The sequence below is a fragment of the Falco rusticolus genome, chromosome 6 (assembly GCF_015220075.1).
Source record: "Falco rusticolus isolate bFalRus1 chromosome 6, bFalRus1.pri, whole genome shotgun sequence".
Classification (NCBI taxonomy): Eukaryota; Metazoa; Chordata; class Aves; order Falconiformes; family Falconidae; genus Falco; species Falco rusticolus.
The window spans coordinates 36,503,664-36,523,349 of record NC_051192.1 but is presented as its reverse complement, the minus strand read 5'-3'; the positions used below and the strand labels follow the sequence as shown (position 1 = coordinate 36,523,349).

Here is a 19,686-nt window from a genome sequence, read left to right as displayed (position 1 = left end):
TCCAGGATGAAATCACTCCTGGCCAGTTTGTAGCTGTTAATTCTTGTGGTAACGTTGTCGTTCAGCTCCTCTGTTAATTTTAATGGATCCTGCAACTCGCTAGGGGCTGTGTAGGTGATCAGCGGTTTTGCTTGGTCTGCCAGTCCCAGGGAAGCCCTCACGACTGCCCCGAGCCAGACCGGGGAGCCCGCAGGGTGCTTCCGGCGCCCGCTGGCGCCCAGGGTTTTTCCCCGCCCGGACCGGCACCCGCCGAGCGCCCCCGGCTGCGGCCCGGGCACCCCGCGGCGGCTGCCCCCCGGCTCCCGGCGGGGCGTGGGGCGCAGCAGGCCGCGCCCGCGGCCCGAGCATGCTCTGTGGCGGCGGCCGGGGCGCCGGGGCTGGCGTTGGCCCCAGGGCGCTGCGAGCCCGCGGCCGCTGCCAGACGCGGCTCCGGGGAGGCACCGCACCGCTCCGCGCCTTCCCCATGGGCAGCCGGGCGGCGGACGGCGCGGGGAGCGCGCAGCCCCCAGGTGGGAAGCGAGGGGCGCCCCGCGTTTCTCCGCCGGCGGCACGACCGGGGCCGGGGGGCGGCTGCGGCGCCGCAGGCTCTGCCTGCCCGGGCCGGGCCGCTCCGCAGCGCCGGGAGCCCGCGCTGGGGCAGGGAGCGGCGTGCGGGCGTCGGGCTCGGTCCTGCGCGGGCTGAGCCCCGCCGTGCCCAGCGCGGCGGCCCCGAGAGCTGCGGCTCGCGCCGCCGGCGGGCGCGGGGCCGGGGCAGCCCCGCCACAGCCCGTGCCTGCGGGGGGCCGAGGGGCGGCTGCGGGCTGCGCCGCCCGGGGAGGGGGGTGCTGCCGGTACGGCGGAGCCTGCGCTCCTGCGTGGGGAAAGCGAGTGGCACGGCGGCGCTGAGTTCCCCGGAGCCGGGAGGTACAACTTCTGTGTGCGGATCGTAGTTTTCAAACCCGGTCTACAAACTGTGTTTCCCTCTATCAGCGTATATTTTTTCCCCCTTTTTCTTTTGTATTTGAAGTACGTGACGTGCCAGAAGCACTTGCCGAGGAATCAAGAAGGTTTACCAGGGAACAGCTGTTTACAATGGTTGCAACTGCTTCTATAAACTTCAGTTCAATGATATGCTATTCAATCCTTGGACCCTTTTTCCCTGCAGAGGTAAACAAACAATTTAGCCAGCTATTCTTTAGTGTATTTTGCATGTTGAAACTTTTAAAAAGATCTTTAACACCATGGGACCTTTATGGCTGGCTGTAAGCTCCGAGTTAGATGTTTCATTTGTCGGAATTCGTAGTGGTAGCCTGATGCTGGCTGAAATAGATTAGAGTGTATATAAAGGTGACCTGGCTTCTGCCCATGGATTAATTTAATCTTCCCTGCGGCTGTGGAGGAGACAGCAAACTAATAATAAAGGATAGAAATTGAAATGGATGCTTGGAGAAGTGAAAGTTTTTTGCCCAGTGTTGCATAGCAGTTTGGTAGTAGAGCTGAGATTAAAACTCTGTCCATGTCCTGACTTGCATTTCAGTGTGTAGCCACTCAAGGACTTTTTATTTGTGGCTACCTCTCTGTTAATTCATACGGGGCCATCGTTCACTGCCTTAAACTTCCTGACCTAGCAACTGGAGGGGAAAAAAAATAATCTCTGCTTATGTTGAGTGAATACAATGTTTAAACATAGGGTGAAAAAAATGGTCATGCCATCTTTGCAGCAGAAGTCCATTTCTCTCATGACCAAGTTGTTCCCAAGTATTAACAAAGAAATGTTAAAATTATTTTTACTCTGAATATTTCTATATACTGCTTGTACCTAAGTAAGTGTACTTTGCCAGTTGCTTAAGTCGAAAATTTGCCTGGTGCTTGTTAGAGGGAGGCGTGATAACAGTGAAGATAACGGATACCTCTGTTCACTGCCCTCTCACATGGCAGGGATCAAAGCTTTGTAGTTAGCTCCATTGCACACCAGCTGAAGCCACCTGTATAAAGTCTGGTTACCTGTTCAGTAGTTCAGCAAACAGCACAGTGTTTCCATTCATTGAGGAATGAATGTTGCTTTTCCCTTGATTACATATAGCTTAAATAGAAGTGCAACGTGTCTTTAAATTGCTGTGTTGTTACCTTATGAGCCCCTAATACCTTTGAGAAAGGAAATTGCTTTCTAACTGCACTAACAGAGAATTAAAAAAATTCAAATGTACAAGACATGAGTGTTACTCATCTCACAGATTTGCCTCTGTCTTTACATAGCTGTGATCTTTTTTACAGGCAGAAAAAAAAGGTGCCAGTAACACCATTGTTGGCCTGATTTTTGGATGTTTTGCTTTGGTCAATTTCTGGACTTCTTTAATCTTGGGAAATTATGTAAGTTGAATAGAAGCTGTAACTTATTTCTGTGATGATGCAGGTTGGTATGTGAAAATAGTTCTCTAAGGCTGAGAAAAGAGATGTCTCTTCAGTAACAGTCCTGCAGGCCTGTGTCTACAGTAACTGCAGCCTGGCCAGCCAGTCTGAAGCTGATCTACGTCTTGTCAGTACGACTTAAAAATTACTCTTCTACAGTTCTTGAGGGTAACATAGGGTGGCAGACATGCAGATGTTTTGTTTCTCTGGTTAATTGTTCTGTTTGCTTCAGAGTAATCTGCTGATCAATTCACCTATTACCTCCTTTCCCCCACCCCTCATTTTATTTATTGCACTTACTTACATATTCTGTTTGTCTTTGGCAATGTTCTTAATGTGTTTTGGTTTGGTTTTGGTTTTTTTCCAGTTAGCTGCACTCCTACGTTTATGGTATGTTGTCTTTTTTTCCTTAACATTTCCTCCTGTTATGACTCTCTGCTGCTTAATTTGGTTTCCCCTTATATTTCATTATACAGCAATATGACATAAATGTCTCTAGTTCTTGCGACTTCAGTTTTCCCACAGATCCAGGATTTTTCTTATGCTGGAGGAATTGCAAATAAATTATATAGCAGTTTGTTTATATGCTGGAGCACAGCTGTCTATGCATTTTTGGCTACAGCTGCTCAGGATCATACCCTGAGTTGGGGCTGCTTCAGTGTCACGGTCTGCTCTTTCTTTGGCTGGGCAGTCTCTTTGCTGACTCCATGGTGAATGATTTTCTTTGGTGCTGAGGTGGCTCTTAAAAGGTGTCACACCAGTGCCATCAGTAAGTTCTATCTCGGTGCCTGTATCGGCATTTACCTATGTCGCAACCCTCACAAAGTACTTTGGAGGGCAGAGGGTGTGCACTCCATCCTCACTGCAGACAGGTGAAGTGATCACCAATAGAGGTGGACAGTCCAGCAATCAGAAATCCTGAGGACTTCAGTGGAACTTGCCAAAATATGGGCTTTAGTAATAATGGCTGAAATGCAGGGACTTTGTCCAGGCCTGAACAAGAAAAGAATCTGAAATACCTGCTGTCCTTAGGGGAAGTTACAGCATGGAACTGGAAGCTCAGATGTACTTTGTTATGGGATTGAGTTAGCTTTATGGCAGTGCCTCTTGTCCTTCACCCTGGTGGTGGAGTCTGAAATGAAGGAAGGAGGGGTCCTTTCCCTGGTAAGGAATGGGGAAGCCTGAAGCTACTGTCCTTCCTATGCTAAACCTTTGTGCTATTAAAGGTTGTGATAAATTTGCTTTAAAATCAGCTTCCAATGACTCTCCTTAGCCATGTATGTGACAGGTATTGCTGACTTGGCATCACTGACAGTGCTGGAGGGGGAATGTATTATTTTCTGTTTGTTTATAATGAGGAATGCTGCTGTAACCTGCTGCTCTGCAGAAGGTGCAGCGCACTGCTGTGAAATAGTTAACTGCACCATTGTCTTACTGAACTGGGTTAAGTCACTTAACCGTTCAGAATATTTTTAGGTTCTGTATTGCATGAAGGCACACTGTCAGGAGCAGTGTCTCCAGATCTTTTAGTTACATATGCTATGAACTGCCCATAACGTTTTGATTTCTTAACAGTAACTTACTTTGAAAGATTTTTGATCTAGACTTGAAATAATGACATGTAAAAATGGTGTTTAATTTACAGCTTACACATATTGGAGCAAAATTCATGTTTGTGGCAGGGATGTTTGTTTCAGGATGTGTGACCATTCTGTTTGGGTGAGTAGTTTTTGTTGGGTTTGTTGCATATGTCGTCTTATCGTTTTCATTCATGTGCAAAGGTGGACACAAAACAAAACTGGAAACTCTTGGGCATCTTCTGGGTGTTGGTTAGGTTACCTAACTTTTTGCATCTTTTTTATCTATCCTTTGTAAAGCAGAACAAACACTTCTGCCTTTCAGAAGGTTTCAAAGCCTGTTTATTACTTTGAGAGCAAAGGAGGAAGGTTCTATGTATTAAAGTAACTACTATAGTTCATGAACAGCAAGTCTGTCTAAGTGCAGCAATAAGGGAACTATTTATGCATGATGTTTTAATTATTCTTTTCTTAAAAATATTGAGTGCAAATGAGAAGCTTTGCCTGGCAGACAGAGAGGCCAAGACACTAATCTTAGCAAAATAAAAGTTTTATTAACAGTGAAGGAAGCTCTTAATAGGTAGTTGTAACTCATTGCATCTGTCTCCTTGCACAATTGCTTGGGAAAGCTATGAAATAGCACAGAAGATGGCACTGGAGTTTTTTACAGGTTAGGTTTTTCATACTTTTTTCACCACCAAAGAAAGGGGAAAAGGAGAAAGCTGCCAGAAATATTTTGGTAAAGTTTGAGTGACTTCACTGGTAAGATTCAAAAAGATGTGGCAATAGAAAGCATAGAGTGTCTTGTAACTGTGTCCTTTAATGAGTAAGAGGTGATGCTCCAGGGCCTTTAATAGATGACTTGTTGCATCTTGAGAGATCTCCATTTACTGAGCATGATTCTTTTTTTTCAGAATGCTGGACAAGGTGCCAAGTGGACCTATATTCATTGGTTTGTGCTTTTTAGTAAGAGCTATGGACGCAGTAGGTTTTGCAGCAGCAATGACAGCATCATTTTCAATCCTTGCAAAAGCATTTCCCAATAATATAGCTACTGTCCTGGTAAGTGCAAAAACCTGTGTTAAAGCTGAATACCCGCAAAACGATAAATTGCCAGTAGGCAGCCTAAAACTGGGAGGAGAAAACCTGCTGTCTCGCGCAGGCGTATTTGAAATTGTGATGTAATGTTTGTAGTCTAGAATCACAATCCTAGAACAAATTTAGAAGTATAAAGCAAGCAGTGTGTATTAGTTGCCTATGTTTTGAAGACAGCTGACCATTGACGGCAGTAGTTATCTCTTCAATTGAAATCAGACTATCAAAACACTAATACAGCTTTTAGTGACTACTTCTACATGGATTTTAAGAATCAATGTGGATATATTCAAGAAATTTGATTAATTCATTCAAATAGTATTGATTTAAATGACTGAAAGATGCAAAACTGGAAACAATTTTGATTTCATTTTTTTAATCTATTGATAAAAGTGATGTATTTCTCTATGAGAAATACATAGAGGAGACATAGAGGAGAGCTAGAACTGGAAATCTGGAGGGCACTGTTTCTGGTCATCAATGATTAATTTCAGCCGGAGATATCCTTATTTAGTCAATTTTTGTGGTGCCAGGGAAAAAAGTTTTGTATTTAATAAAATGCTGCTTTCTGTTTCTCTTTTTCAATAAATTATAGTTTCAATTCAAATACAGACTGACAGAAATAACTGGTTTAAATTTTAATGAGTGAACAAATGTTAGAACGCCCTTCAGAACATTTAATAAAATCAGAAAGGTCGATGCTTTTATTAATATTGTTGTTAAGCTGTATAGTTACTGTATAAATAAATAAATGTCTATAAGAATATGACCTCATAACTAGCAAAAACTAGTAAATTGTATGAACAGTGAGGAGCTGGCAGTTTCTTTGGAAAGCAGGTTACATATTGTAAGGGTGTTTTGGATTTATTCAGTCAATAAAGTTAAAGTTTCCTGTTTGTAAATTTAAAGATGTAATTTATATCAGTCCATCAAGTAATTCTGACTTAAAGGGACTTAGTTATCTGTCTTATAATCAGACTTTAAAATAAATGAAATTCTGTGGTGGCAGCACAATAAACACGATGCATAGCTGAAAATGGTATGTGATAATGAAGATCACCTCAAGACCACCATCAGAAATGCTACACTGCTATGGTTTGGCAGCTACCTATGTTTAAAATCTAGAAAGGGTCTATCAGAAGACAGATCTCTTTTAAATGTTGATCTGTTTGCTATATTTTATACTAATATCTTGTTCTGCATGCGAGTAAACCCTCTTCAAATTCATTCATGTAGACTTACTGTCCTTAAATAGACATGATGGAGAGTTCTTGTTACTGTGAGCTCTGCTCATGGTGGCTGCAGAGGCAGGAGGCAGAAGACAGAGCTGATTAGTGGAAGCAAGGTGCATCTTAGGGTAAAATCATATGACCTGAAGGAATGGAAGAGGTGTTTTTAGCCTTGCTTTCCATTGCCCATCTTAATAGTGCTAGATACTGAAAAGCACTTTCCCTCTCCTTACCCTTTTGGTACCAGTTTTTGGCCCACCTTTTACCCATTGGGTACCCTAGAGAATGTATGGGGAAGTTATTAAATGTAGACATAATCAGCCTTGTTGGAGAGGGGAATTCAGCATTTGTCAACATGATCCATCCCGCTGTTGGAGGAGGTATGGACTTCAGAACACAAGCGATATTACTTTTCTTACAGTATCAGGTTTGCCTTGTTCTTCTCGATCTGTAATAATGCAATGACGCAGCCTCCCCCTGCCCCCCAATAGTTCATTAACTTAGAAGGGCTAAATGGTGTACAGCCTGATTTGAATTGAAGTCTCACCAATCATAAATATTTTTAATGTATGTTTGATGAGCAACACAAGTAAAAGCATTATTTGGATGCGGTTAACTCATGGGCGTTCCATGTGCTGAAGTTTACCAAAATGTCTCAAATCTATCCAGAAATTTTGAAGACTTGCTAGTCATATCTTACTACTAGTTATTTCCCTTCCTAGGAAAGGAAAGGCTGTGACCCTGGGCTGACCTAGAGTGAAGAACTTGGCTATTGCTGACTGTACCTGCTTTTGGGCCACTTAGCCACTGTGACTTGTATCAGTAAAACTAAAGATGGGAATGAATCCCTATACTATATCTGCGTCCCAGAAGTTAGCAAAATGTTAATTGTAAGCAATTATTACCATCAGCTGTTAGTGCTGGTTTGAGTGTTGATTAATCAAGTGTTGGGGCAGATGTTAACAGTGGTGATTATAGTGTTGTAACACAAGATTTAAGTGTTTAAATTTATTAAATTGATATAATTATTAAATTATAGCCAAAGTAATCTGAGTTATTCTCGTTGCAATTTCCCTGTCATTCCCTACCATTTGTCAGTTATAGAGAGAAAGCTTTAACTTGGCACATGCAGCTCTTCGCATGCGATGATGACCCATCCAGGCAGGCTTGTTTGGGTCCTCCCCCTCAGGCTAAAGTGTGACAGCAGGTGGCAGAGATGATCACTTCAGCTTGAGTTGTCCAACAAATACTTTCCTAGCATGTCTTCCCTTAGGACTGAGATCTGTTAGGTGACAGCAGAGTGGCTAACACTGCAGTACAGGTGGTTGCCTGAAGCGAAGCAAAAGAAGTGATGGTTGTTCATGCAGGCAACTGAAATTCCTTTTGCTATCCCACTTTGTGAAGGTCACTACCGGCAGTTATCCCCTGTAGTGATGCAGTGCCTTTTTTCTTTTCACTGGCCTATGCTGTGCTGCACCTCAGTAAATGGCTTGCTTTTTATTGTTATGTTGGAGTTTCCCAGCTCTTTATCTTTTCATTTTCTTTTTAATCCTTTAGGGCAGCCTTGAAATTTTTACAGGACTTGGACTGGTGCTGGGTCCGCCTTTAGGTGGCTTTTTGTATCAATCGTTTGGTTACGAGGTTCCTTTCATTACACTGGGATGCGTAGTGTTGGTCTTGGTGCCTGTGAATATGTGCATATTATCAAAATACGGTAAGCATCCTTCCTCCTGTCTCCTTAAGTCACCTTAATTTCGCATATATTTAACTGTCCTTTAAAAAAATACCAGCTTCTGGAGTCTGGTCCAACTTGGAGGGCAAAGCTCCAGCTGAATTAACTTGTGATCTTGATCAGTCCCATGTTTTAATGTTACTCTAAATTAATGTGTGCAGATGGCCTGGAATGAATCCAACACCTCATGCCCATCTCTGCAAATACTAAGAACTCTGTGTGGAATTGAACTGAGATATATTTTTGTTTTCTTTTGTCTTGTTAGCTTCAGGGCTTATAAAGGGATCAGTTGTGTCTGCTTAGTATCAGTTTGTCATTGCAGCTAGTTGAAAAAAAGCTGGAGATAGGTTTTGCCTAAAACAAGAGAACTTGACATATCTGAAGGATAAAACAGAATTACAGAGAGAACAAAAGGTGGTTGGGGTTTTTTGTACTGAATAATGCAGGTTCTGATTAAGAGGAAACAGCATTAAAGTTAATAAATGAGGGGTTTAACTGAAGTACTGGCGGTCAAATAAATTTGATTAAATTTTAGATGGACCTGCTTGGAGGGAAAGCTAGCGTAAAGATAAATCTTCACACAAGATATTTGCAAGGTTACAGTTCTGTTAGTCTTTTCTAGAAAAAAACCCTAGTAACTTATTTTCAAAAACCTTTTTTCCTCTTAAATATGAAACCCTTGGAGAGTAACATCATATATAGTAGCTTTTAGAAGAAACTTCCAGTGGTTAACCATGTGCTGCTACTGCTGGCTTCCCCTCCACCTCCCCAAGCTTTGAAATTGTCTGGAGTCATGATGTTCCTAGCCGATTTAGAGACTACATTGAATAAATATTAGCTCTGAGCTGGTGGATGCTAATGAATGAACTTTTAGTTCTATGTATACTTTGAGACCACATTCTACTGTTAAGGTACCAACAGCATCAGGAGGGGAGCCTGACTTGGAAATGACACCTAACCATGACACCTGAAAGAAGCTTCCTGTCTGGAGTACAAATTGAATGTGTAGGAAACCTGAATGACTAGTTGCTTAAAAATTCAGACAGATCTCAACTGATAAATAGTGATCTTTTTATTTTACTTCCAAAACATGCTTCTCTGGATATGAGCAGTTCATGCGTGTGTGCATGTTTTAAGTTGAGACAGATCCATGAGATTTTCATTGTATAAAGGCTAGTGGAGAAATAACTGTTTTTTCACATAATTGGAATAGTACATACTTTTGTTTCTTTCAGGTTGGGGATTTGCAATGTTGTAATCTAAATTGTGTACTTTTCTTCTTTTATTCACCTATCAAATTTGGGTTTTTTTAACAAAAATAATATAGTGCATAATAGTCTACTATTGACTTTCATTTGTTCAATAACAAGAGTAATTGGACTAGAAAAAGCAAATAATAGTGATTTCTAAAGCAGAATTTCAATCATGAGCTTATGCTGCTGAAAATAATGCACTTCCCCCCTGCCCCCCTTCTCTTAAAACAGATTCAGTCCCTAGCAAGGACTCCTTTTGGAAACTCATTCTTCTGCCGAAAGTCTTACTGCTCTGTCTTATTATATTTTCTCTAAGTGCATGCTTGGGCTTTTTGGATCCCACGATGTCTCTATTTATCCTAAAAAAGGTAAGTCCTGTTAACACGCAGGGAAGTCTTTACCTGCTAAATAGTAAATAACTGGTTATAAATGTGGTTTAAATATCCTAAACAAAATTAAGCCTTATCCAATTACACCACTTTCATTAACTGGTTTCCAAATGACATTTTTTTCACAGTACTGACAAACTACGGTTTCCGTAGACACCATCTGTTGTCACTGGGTCTCAGTAACTTTGAGGAAATGTAAGGCCTTTAAAAATACGCTTTTTCCACTTAATTGGCTTTCAGCTGCAGAGTACCTTCTCCACACAGGGCATGGCAGCTGGTTTTGTGAACAAGGGACTCTTTCCTCCTTTCTGAAAGCAAATTCTGTAAAACTGCAACAGTCACTGACAGCGTTGTATCTCTTGATACGGACATTGTTTTCATGGACGTGATGTCACAGCTCCGCGTTCTCCTACAACAATGCCAAAATGTAGTTTAAATTTAGTAGTTTTAATTTAACTGACTTCTTCACTCATTAAAAAGGCAAATGCCATTTCATTTATTTATTTTTTACATATTTTAATATTTATTGATTTGTTTCCTACCTAATTTTATTTTCCCCATGGTGTTTAAGGTAATGATTTTGAAGTAAACAGATTAAGATTCTATAACTGTGTGTAATTAAGCAATGCTTTTTGAGTCGTTTGTTTATTAATTGTTTTTCCAGGGAATAGCATTTCACAGGTGGTTGTGCTCCTACTTTTTGTCTGTTTAGTCCAATACTTAAAGCACTCATCCAGGGTGAAGGAGGCTTAGTGCTGATGTCTTCCATCATTGGAGGTGTGAACGCACACCTTCCGTCACCCAGGAGGGATCTGTAATTATCCCACTGTAGAATATTGTGCACTTAGGTGGCTCTTCTGCTTTCCCTCTGCTCTGTGCTAACAGATACTTGCTGTTGAAGGGCTGTAGCCTTCTAGGCAGTGTATGGCATATGGCAAGGAAATAGTGAATATTTATGTAGTCCGTGCCACATGGAACATCTTGGAATACCTTCTGCCTGATAGTTAAGGCACTCATTTGAGAAACTGGTATGCTTTTGGTTCATTACACGTTTTGTTTCAATACAGAAATTTGACTCTGCCTTAGGAAAATGTAGACCTCAGGTTATCTGCAAAAAGCCTCTTATTCATTCTCATAAAAATCCTCCTTTTGTTGAAAAGCTAGCATTGTGTTTTGTGGCACTACTTACTTTTAAGATCCACTGATTAGCAGTGGATGACTACAGTATTTATGCTTTTTTAAATGGAAATAAAATTGAAGATTGGAGAGGTAAAGACTAAATCCATCTAAATTTCAGTGTCTGAAGTATCTGTTTCAAATGTGCCAGATACTAATGGTAGAATCCAGTGTGCTGGTGTAGGGACATCCCATAGTGTTTCCACCTGAGATTATTTAGGCTTTATCTGAGTACAGTTGTGCCCAGAGTTTTCACTCCATGCTTAGAAGTGGAAGTAAACTGGAGTTCTGCTGATGAATACTTAAATAGCCTCTGTATGGTATAAGTAAAATACTTAAAATCATGTATTTCAGTATTTTGACCTAAAATATGATTCTTGGATTGTCCTTTAACGGACATAGCATATATGGTTTGATGTTTTGTTTTTTGTTGTCTGTCTTTCCATAGTTCAAACTCCCAGCTGGTTATGTGGGCTTGGTATTCCTTGGTTTAGCACTCTCGTACTCCCTGTCTTCTCCCCTCCTTGGACTCCTAAGTGACAAACTGCCAGTGAGTACTACCCTACTGTTTGTACAGGGTTAGTAAAGCAGTCTGTGCATTTGGTTAAAACTGGACAACTTCCCATATTGAAGTGGTGGATATAGGCCTGGTACTGTAAGGAGATCTGTCTTTCAGGTCCTTGCACATACACCGAACACTGTCAACTTGAAGGTCTCTTTTTGCAAGGTCCAGGTAATACAAGAATGTCCAAAATAGTAAAGGATATTGGACAAGTGTCATGTAGTTGAAATGTGTTGAGCTTTTCCAGTGGACTAAGCCCAAGCTATTTCCAGCCAATATGGAATACAGAGTGGGAAAATACATCCCAGTTACACGTGCTATTGACCACATCTAACGTTATCAGCTTTTGAGAAGAGGAGTAAAGATGTTCTAGTTAGATGTATTGACTTTGTTTCTTTAAAAATGTAATATCCAAATTAGAACAGCACACTGGCTGTGGTTCTTTAGCTCTTAAATGCACCTCAGAGAGACTTTAACAGTAATACACTTCAAATGGCCTGGTTGACAGCCACCACTAATTAATTGATCAAGGAAACCTACACTTTGAATGCTGTGTGTGAAGGACAGTGCCATTTTTCTGACAGTTTTTTCCTGACACAGACTAACAATGGCCTTTGTACATGAGAATTATATGCAATGCTACATGATATTTCTTATACTAAGGAAGAGTAAGACCTAAAATACGTTGTTAATAGGGAAGCACCATTACTCAGTATCCTAAAGAAATCACTGTATTAAGCCGCTGCTGCCAGTGATTGCACTGGTGGTAAGGAAACATGAATTCAGTATTTCTTGATGGTGTTCAGAACTGGCAGAGAAATTGTGAATTCCCAGTTTGTGAGTAATGATGGTCTCTACGGGAGTTGTACTTTTCAGGAGATGAAGATTTAGAAGAGCGGTATTAGGAAAGGCAAAATAGTTACATTATAAATTCATGTCTTTAAAATACATACCTCTTCCTTTTCATTCACAGTACCTCAGGAAGTGGCTGCTGGTATCTGGGGGTTTAATGACAGCACTGTGCTTTTTCATGTTAGGACCTGCTCCTATACTGCACATTGAAAGGTACAGAACTGCCGCTTCTTCAGCCTGTCCCCTTATGTGATTTTTTTGTGATAGCTGTCATGACCATATCATGTATATTCACAGATCTATAATTAGCACCTCTGACCATGAAACAGAATTTTTTAACTTCTAACATGTGAATACAAATGTAAAGCAGTGGAAGCGTCTGAAAATGGAAATTTTACAGCTTTGTAAAACAGATCCTTTTCCTTTGCTTTTTACTGTTACTGTGTTTGCTCACATTAATGTGAGTGGTGGGAAGAGCGCTGCTTTTTATTTTTGTTTCTTCTCAATTCTGTAGCATTTCTAGTGCAGCAAAACAAAGTTCTTTTTTTGGCCTTATTTTTCAATTTTCTCTATTTCATCAGTATTTCTTAACTCTGGGTTTTATTTGCATGGCTGTGCAGCAGTATTGATTTTTCCTCTCTTTGTATATAGCTTACTGAGGAAAATGCCGGATTATGCATGAATTACGCATTATGATTATTAATGCTTTGTTTTCAGCTAGCTAAGTAAAGACAACGTCTGTTGCACCTGAACACTGCATTACCATATCTCTCAAGTTAATTCAGAGCAAACCACTCTAGTATGTTTTCAAAACAGCTATACAGTCCTTTTATCTTAGGTTATGTACTCTGTTAAAGATGATGATAGGCTTGCTAATGTGCAGAATTATTCAACTTCCTCCTAGACTTCTAATTTTTAAAGAAGATCATACATTTGAAACTGGTGAGGTAATATGTTAGAGCTGGTGAGAAAAAGAAATCAGTAAAATCTTCATCATTATTTTCTTTAACTAAGTCTGTTTCATTATAATATATTAGGCTACACAATTTTAGGTGCAAAATCCTTCACTTGTGCAACAAACCAAGCCTGGAGCTTGGACATAGGTATTGCCGAGTTAAGCTCATCTGTCTACCTCTTCTCTCTGTGCTCCTCTTAAAATTAACTGCATGTGATAAGGAAATAATTTGAGCACACGATTTTCAAATTATTTTACAAAGTCTTTTTTTAAGCATAGAATTGTATTTTTCAAGTCATAGCTTTCAGTTAAATTAGAATTCTTTTTGGCTTTAAGAAACCTAGTTTTCTGGTCAGTCACGGAGAGCTGATACAACAGCCTTCAGTCAGATGGGGTCCTTACTTGAAAAGAGTCTTCAGCAGCTAACTTCTTTTAAATGCCTCTTTTTTTTTCAGTCAGCTGTGGATGTTTGTGCTAGTGCTGGTTTTGATTGGCTTTTCCCTTGGCATGAGCGCTATTCCAGTGTTTCCAGAGATACTGCACTGTGCATAGTAAGTAACTGGGTCCAACAGGTCTTTCATGTTACCGACAGTAGGAAACTGCAACTAATTTTCAGGGGTGGATATGAAGTAGAATTTTGGCATGGCTATTACCGCCGTTTTTGAGGCAAAAGCAGTAACATTTAAATGCTTCCACTACTCTTTTGTCTTAGTTGTTTTTTGACTGAGAACCCCGGTCATTATACTCCAAATGTAATTTTCTAAATGTGTACCTCAGTACTGTGAACACACTGAAGTCCATCAGACTTTGGGTCTCATAGCATGGGGTGACCTGCGCGTGGTTTCATATACATAGGATTTATTTCAGCTTCTGAGGACAATTAATAACAGTTTTCACTGGATTTTCAGACTGCATTGTCACTGCATTGTCTTTAGTAGCTGCACCTACAGGAGTCATACTTGCTTAGAGTGCACAGCCTGTGATGTGGCTTGGCAGTAACGACCTAGAAGGGTCTTGGTTTACTCTAGTTAATATGTTCCTTTTGGAACAAGGTCTTTCTGTCTTAAGTCACCCGTCACTGTTTTACACTTGCCATATGAAACATGGGGATTAAGTGATGGTGTGATGTTAGGAGTCTTACTTGAAAGACATCAGAGATGAGTAGTGGCACTGCAGTCCTCCAGAGAGGCAGCAAAGAAGAAAGTACTGGGTAAACAGATATGATTCCACTGTAAACTTTTGCTTGTTAACTATTTATGTTGTATGTAAATTAAAAGGAGGGAAAAAACTATATAAGGGAAGGCTATAGACTGAGACACAATAATGTACTACTCTAACTGGTCTGTCTTTCTGCAGTGAGAATGGATTTGAAGAAGGTCTGAGTGTGCTGGGACTGGTGTCTGGGCTTTTCAATGCCATGTGGTCCCTTGGGTAGGTACACAGTCACCTTTTTGTAAGCATTTGGTTGTTTTATGCTACTGTCACATGAAAGCCTGATGCGTTACAACCAGAAGTCTTGCACTGCAGTCATTGTGTTGACCTTGATTCAAAAGATTCTTGCTAAACAGATGCCTGGTGGACATATTAAAACAAAGCTTTTTACCCAACAAAGGAAATGGACTCTGAACTTATCTTCCCTGAAATGTATTGCCCTGCATATCAAAACACTTCAGTGATTAAGTGGATGTTAGCTTGCACTTCTGTGTGGTCATTTTTGTTGTCACTGAAGTATTTAATGCTTAATACAGGGAGAGGTGGACTATTAATTTTTTACTAAGCTAAGTCCATCCACATGGGATGGGCTAGAAGGTATCTGCTCCCGACTAATTCTGTTCTTCCTTTTTCATTTTCCACATTTCCTCCTTGTGTCTGGAATAGCATAAGGTAGAATCTCCTTTTCTCTTTCAGCCATTATTTAAAGTCTGTGTTTGTGCATCTGTGTGTTTTACCCAGTGGTCATCACAGAAATGAGTGGAAGGTGCTACTGGCTGAGTGACTCTTCAGAGTTGTCACTCAGTGGGAAGTGACAGTCCCCCTGTTGACAGCCACTTTCAGGATTTTTTTTTATTTGGCCTTGTAGTCCTCTGTGGCTGCAGGCGAGTTTCAGTGGTACAAACTTGCATCATTTTTTCCAAGCTAACTGAAGTTCTAGCTGCCCTGTTCATTTGGCATAGGGTTCAGTACAGATCTAAGTAGTATAAAGTTACCAAAGCGCAGCTTTATGCTGTTACCAAGCTTGGCTTTATGTGACTTGCTTCCAGGAAGTCTCTCGAGTTTTACAGAGTTTTGTCCCTTTCTATAGCAAGAGACTGTATCGTGTAAGACCATTCATAAAGTGACAGCAGCTGCATAACCTTTCATGGCATTCTTCAGACAGGCATGAAGGTGCAGGGCAGTTACACACAGCTCAACCTTGCAGTGACTGCGTCTGTCACAGTGTGTCTCCCCACCTGTCTATATCCATCAGTCTTTTGTCTTGAAGTTTGGAAGGTTTACATTTTGAGGGAAGGGATGGGAGTTTAAATTTCTTTTATGATAGAATTGATTGGTGTAGATGCCCTGTTAGAACATGGTTCGTAATGGGGCCTCTAAGGTGTTCCAGATACAGAAGAGAGTGCATTCAGCTTTCTGATGTGGATCCTATTTCCAGCTGAGGAGGTAACTAAACAGGTTTGTTGGGGCCATGGCAAACAAAGCATTAATACTTATTGTGGATTATAGGAAAGTTAGGTCTGTAGAAGACAATCTTTTTGTTGACAAAGGAGAGAGAATCAATGGTGGGAGGCCACAAAATGCCATAAAAAAGTTCTCTGAGAATGTGTTATCCTTTCTGTTTGGGATACCAATACCTCATTTTGATTTGTGGCAGGGCATTTGCAGGTCCTACTTTGGGAGGATTTCTAAATGAGAAGCTGGGTTTTGAATGGGCCTCAGCCATCCAAGGAGGATGGGCACTGTTAAGTGTAAGTAATTACACATTTTTTGCTTTTTATATCTATTGCAATTATGAGCTATTGCATAAGGTTATTATTACAATTGTAACTGACTGTTTCCTCAAAGGGTCTTGCAACTGGAATATTCTATATCACTGAGGCAACAAGAAGCAGGTATGCTGAGATATTTATTCTTTACTTTGCTTGTAGCCATATGAAGCAAGCCTTTGAAAGCTGTGCTTCCAGTTTTTACTCTCTACCAATCTGATAATTGACAAGATGAGCATTAAAAACACTGCTTAAATACTTTGTCTGTATCCTTTCCTAAATCCCTACTGACCTGAACAGAGACCTAAACCAGGCAATGCCTGTTCTACACAAGCAACAGGACTGTAGCATTGACGAGCAAACTCCACTGATGGTTCCTCTAGGAGGGTGTCTGTGATCTTGAAGTGGTTGGATGGTTGCGTCCAGAGAGTAGTGGTCAATGGCTCAGTGTCTCTGGGTGGAGATCACTGATGAGTGGTGTCCCTCAGGGGTCAGTATTGGGACCGGTACTGTTTAATACCTTCACCACCAACAACAGTAGGATTGAGTGTATCCTCATCAGATTTGCAGGCGACACCAAGCTGAGTGGTGGTAATTGACGTGCCTGAGGGACAGGGTACCATTCAGAGGGACCTCGACAAGCTGAAGAAGTGGGCCTGTGTGAACCTCCTGAGGTTCAACAAGGCCAAGTGCAAGGTCCTGCACCTGGGTCAGGGAAACCCCCAGTATCAATAGAGGCTGAGGGATGAATGGATTGAGAGCAGCCCTGCTGAGAATAACCTGGAAGGTACCAGTGGATGAAAAGCTGGACATGAACCAGCAAGGTGCACTGACAGCCCAGAAGGCCAAACATATCCTGGGCCGCATCAAAAGAAGCATGGCCAGCAGGGTCAGGGGAGGTGATTCTGGCCCTCTGCTCTGGTGAGATCCTACCTGGAGTGCTGCATCCAGCTCTGGGACCCTCAGCACAGGAAAGACATGGACCTGTTGGAGAGAGTCTAGAGGAGAACTAGATCAGAGGGATGGAGCACCTCTTCTACGAGGAGAGGCTGAGAGTTGGGATTGTTTAGCCCGGAGAATAGAAGGCTCCAGGAAGACCTTATTGCAGCCTTTCAGTACTTGAAGAGGTCCTATAAGAAAGATGGGGACAGACTTTTTAGTAGGGCCTGTTGTGATAGGACAAGGAGTAATGGTTTTAAAACTAAGAGAGGATAGATTCATACTAGACATGAGGAAGAAATTTTTTATGAGAGTGGTGAAACACTGGAACAAGTTTCTCAGAGAGGTGGTAGATAACCCCGTCCCTGGAAACATTTAAGGTCAGGTGGAATGGGGTTTTGAGCAACCTGATCTAGTTGAAGATGTCCCCAATTATTGCAGGGGAGGTTGGACTAGATGTCTTCTAAAGGTGCCTTCCAACCCAAACCATTCTGTGAAAAGATAGCCATAAAAGCAATAGTACATGGTTCTGCACAATAGTGGGGAACCAAATCCAGTGATCCATGTAGCTATTTCAATGTAATGTGTGGCTTTTTTGCTGTAACGTTGATATTGCATAGAAGTATCTGGAGAATATTAAACCTGTTTCTTCCCTCCTGTTCTTTTCCTTGTGCAAACAGTTCCAGTTCCAGCCTGCAAAATCCTGCTGGTAATAATGAAGAAAGAACTCATCTGATGGGCAGTGAAACATAGCCAGATATACTTTCAATTCTCTGTTTACTATTGTGGTTTAACCTAGTGTTGAGATGAGTGTTTCATTATTCTGGAGCTGGGGTACGTGATCCCTTAATGAACAACCAGTTGTGGTTTAGTTGTAGCTGCATTACTGTTTTGAAACACTAAACACTGACTGTCTTTCTTTTGGAAGTCCTCCGTGGATTGGCCGAAGTGATGAGTAACCCTCAGATGTCAGCCTGTTTAATTGTGTTCCATATACAGTGCGCCACTGTACGTGAAGAGATACGTTTTCAAATGTCTTGTTTCTATACTTGAGCCTGCTGTGCATTATTCTTGGGTAAAGCTACTATTTTGCTACCATGATTTTCTGTATTTTTTTAAAGAAAGTTCAGTATCTTGTAATACTTAAACTGATAACATAAAATGTTGAAACAGAATTTGAAATTACAAAGCATTAAGCACAATATTGTTTTCAATAAAGCAACTTTTTTCCTAAGTTTTGTGATTTTTCTTAGACAACAAGAGTCTAAAAGACTTTGTGTCTACCAGCACTTGTATTATCTCGAAAGTGGCTGAAAACAGAAGGCAAAAGTAACGAAAAGTTAGCATCTCTATACAGAATTAACTGACCTTTGGTCCTGGAGGAGACTTTGCATCATGTGTATGTATGTTTGTATTATATATGAAGACTCGGCTTGGTATGTATGAGATCTGTTTTACTCATAAATGCCAGCTGGAATGTTTGTAACTGATTGCCTCTGCAGCAGTAAATCTATAAAATGAGGGGCTACTCTTTTCCAACAATGGGGAAAAAATGATCTCCTCATCTCCTCTGGATGCTCAGCAGTAAAACACATTGGGAAGTGAGGTAAGGGTATGACTGGCACACTTCTCAGCCTTGGCCGTGGCAGAAGTCTTTTCATTTGTCCTTGAGGCCAGAACTGGGTCCTAGAAGGGGTTCTCTGTGGGATCCATTTTCCCCTAAATGAGAGAAATGGTCTAGTCTTAGCAATTTCCAATAATTTTCTCTTGTGAATAGCTACTGGAGTTTACATGACAAGTACTTCTTTCTTTCTCTCCCAAAAAGGGCTCTAGCAAGAGCTGCTCTGGTAGCCAGCTGAACTGTGAAGCATCAGGGCACCAGAAGCTTCCCCTGGGAATATCCTGGCAATACCTCCCTTTCCTTTTATATTGGGTGTTAGACTGGAACTAGGAATGTACACCTCAGCCTATTATGAAGTGCTGACCCTGCCAGTGCTGATGGTGAAGCAGGTGAGAAGGAGCTGAGAGGACTGGAGGTAGATGCAGATGCACAAGATGCAGATCTGTAGACATGAGACTTAAATTAGCTCTCTTTGTGGAATGAGTTGTTCGCTTACCTGACTTGTGCTGTTAGGACTTGAAGTGGCTAGGATTATCAGGAAGAGCACAAATGTCATTGGAATTAATGAGCTGTCCTGCAATGCATGAACTTCATCAGACCTCCAGTGGAAACTGGACAGGTTTAACGAACCCCTCTGGCTTTCTGGCAACACATCTTCTCCCCTCTTCATTCTTTCATGTGCACAATAGAGGCAAAAGAAATCTGAAGAGGAGTCCTGGTGTCCAGGTTTGTTGTTCAAATGGACTCACAAGCACGTTCTCCTGCCGTGATTGTCCAGGGGTCCTGGAACCATGGTTAAAGCAGAGCAGTGGCAACTCCTATGGGAAACTCAGCAACCCCTTGGCTAGGGCTGTGCTGGCCTCCTGCATGGCAGGGCTCAATGCCCTGCTGTAACGGACACAGCTGTACGATCTGTGAAGCTGTGATGAACTACACT

At 41.5% G+C, this 19,686-nt stretch overlaps 1 protein-coding gene across 1 annotated transcript; it reads left to right on the top strand.

The window, feature by feature from the left end:
* Positions 1–362: 362 nt before the first annotated feature.
* On the top strand, positions 363–18,362 carry SLC18B1 (solute carrier family 18 member B1). Its single transcript, XM_037393036.1, has 14 exons — positions 363–509; positions 1,007–1,146; positions 2,254–2,349; positions 4,034–4,107; positions 4,880–5,027; positions 7,847–8,003; positions 9,506–9,642; positions 11,288–11,389; positions 12,375–12,466; positions 13,664–13,759; positions 14,565–14,639; positions 16,078–16,171; positions 16,269–16,315; positions 17,809–18,362. The coding sequence occupies exons 1-14, from the start codon at positions 464–466 to the stop codon at positions 17,879–17,881; spliced, it is 1,377 nt and encodes a 458-aa protein (XP_037248933.1). The 5' UTR covers positions 363–463; the 3' UTR covers positions 17,882–18,362.
* The last annotated feature ends 1,324 nt before the right edge of the window (positions 18,363–19,686 follow it).

Excerpts from the sequence above, each read along its gene's own strand:
- SLC18B1 (XM_037393036.1), top strand. The coding sequence starts at position 464 with ATGGGCAGCCGGGCGGCGGACGGCGCGGGGAGCGCGCAGCCCCCAG. Across the intron at positions 510-1,006 it reads GGGGAGCGCGCAGCCCCCAG|TACGTGACGTGCCAGAAGCA; the intron begins GTGGGAAGCGAG and ends TTGTATTTGAAG. Across the intron at positions 11,390-12,374 it reads TCCTAAGTGACAAACTGCCA|TACCTCAGGAAGTGGCTGCT; the intron begins GTGAGTACTACC and ends TTTCATTCACAG.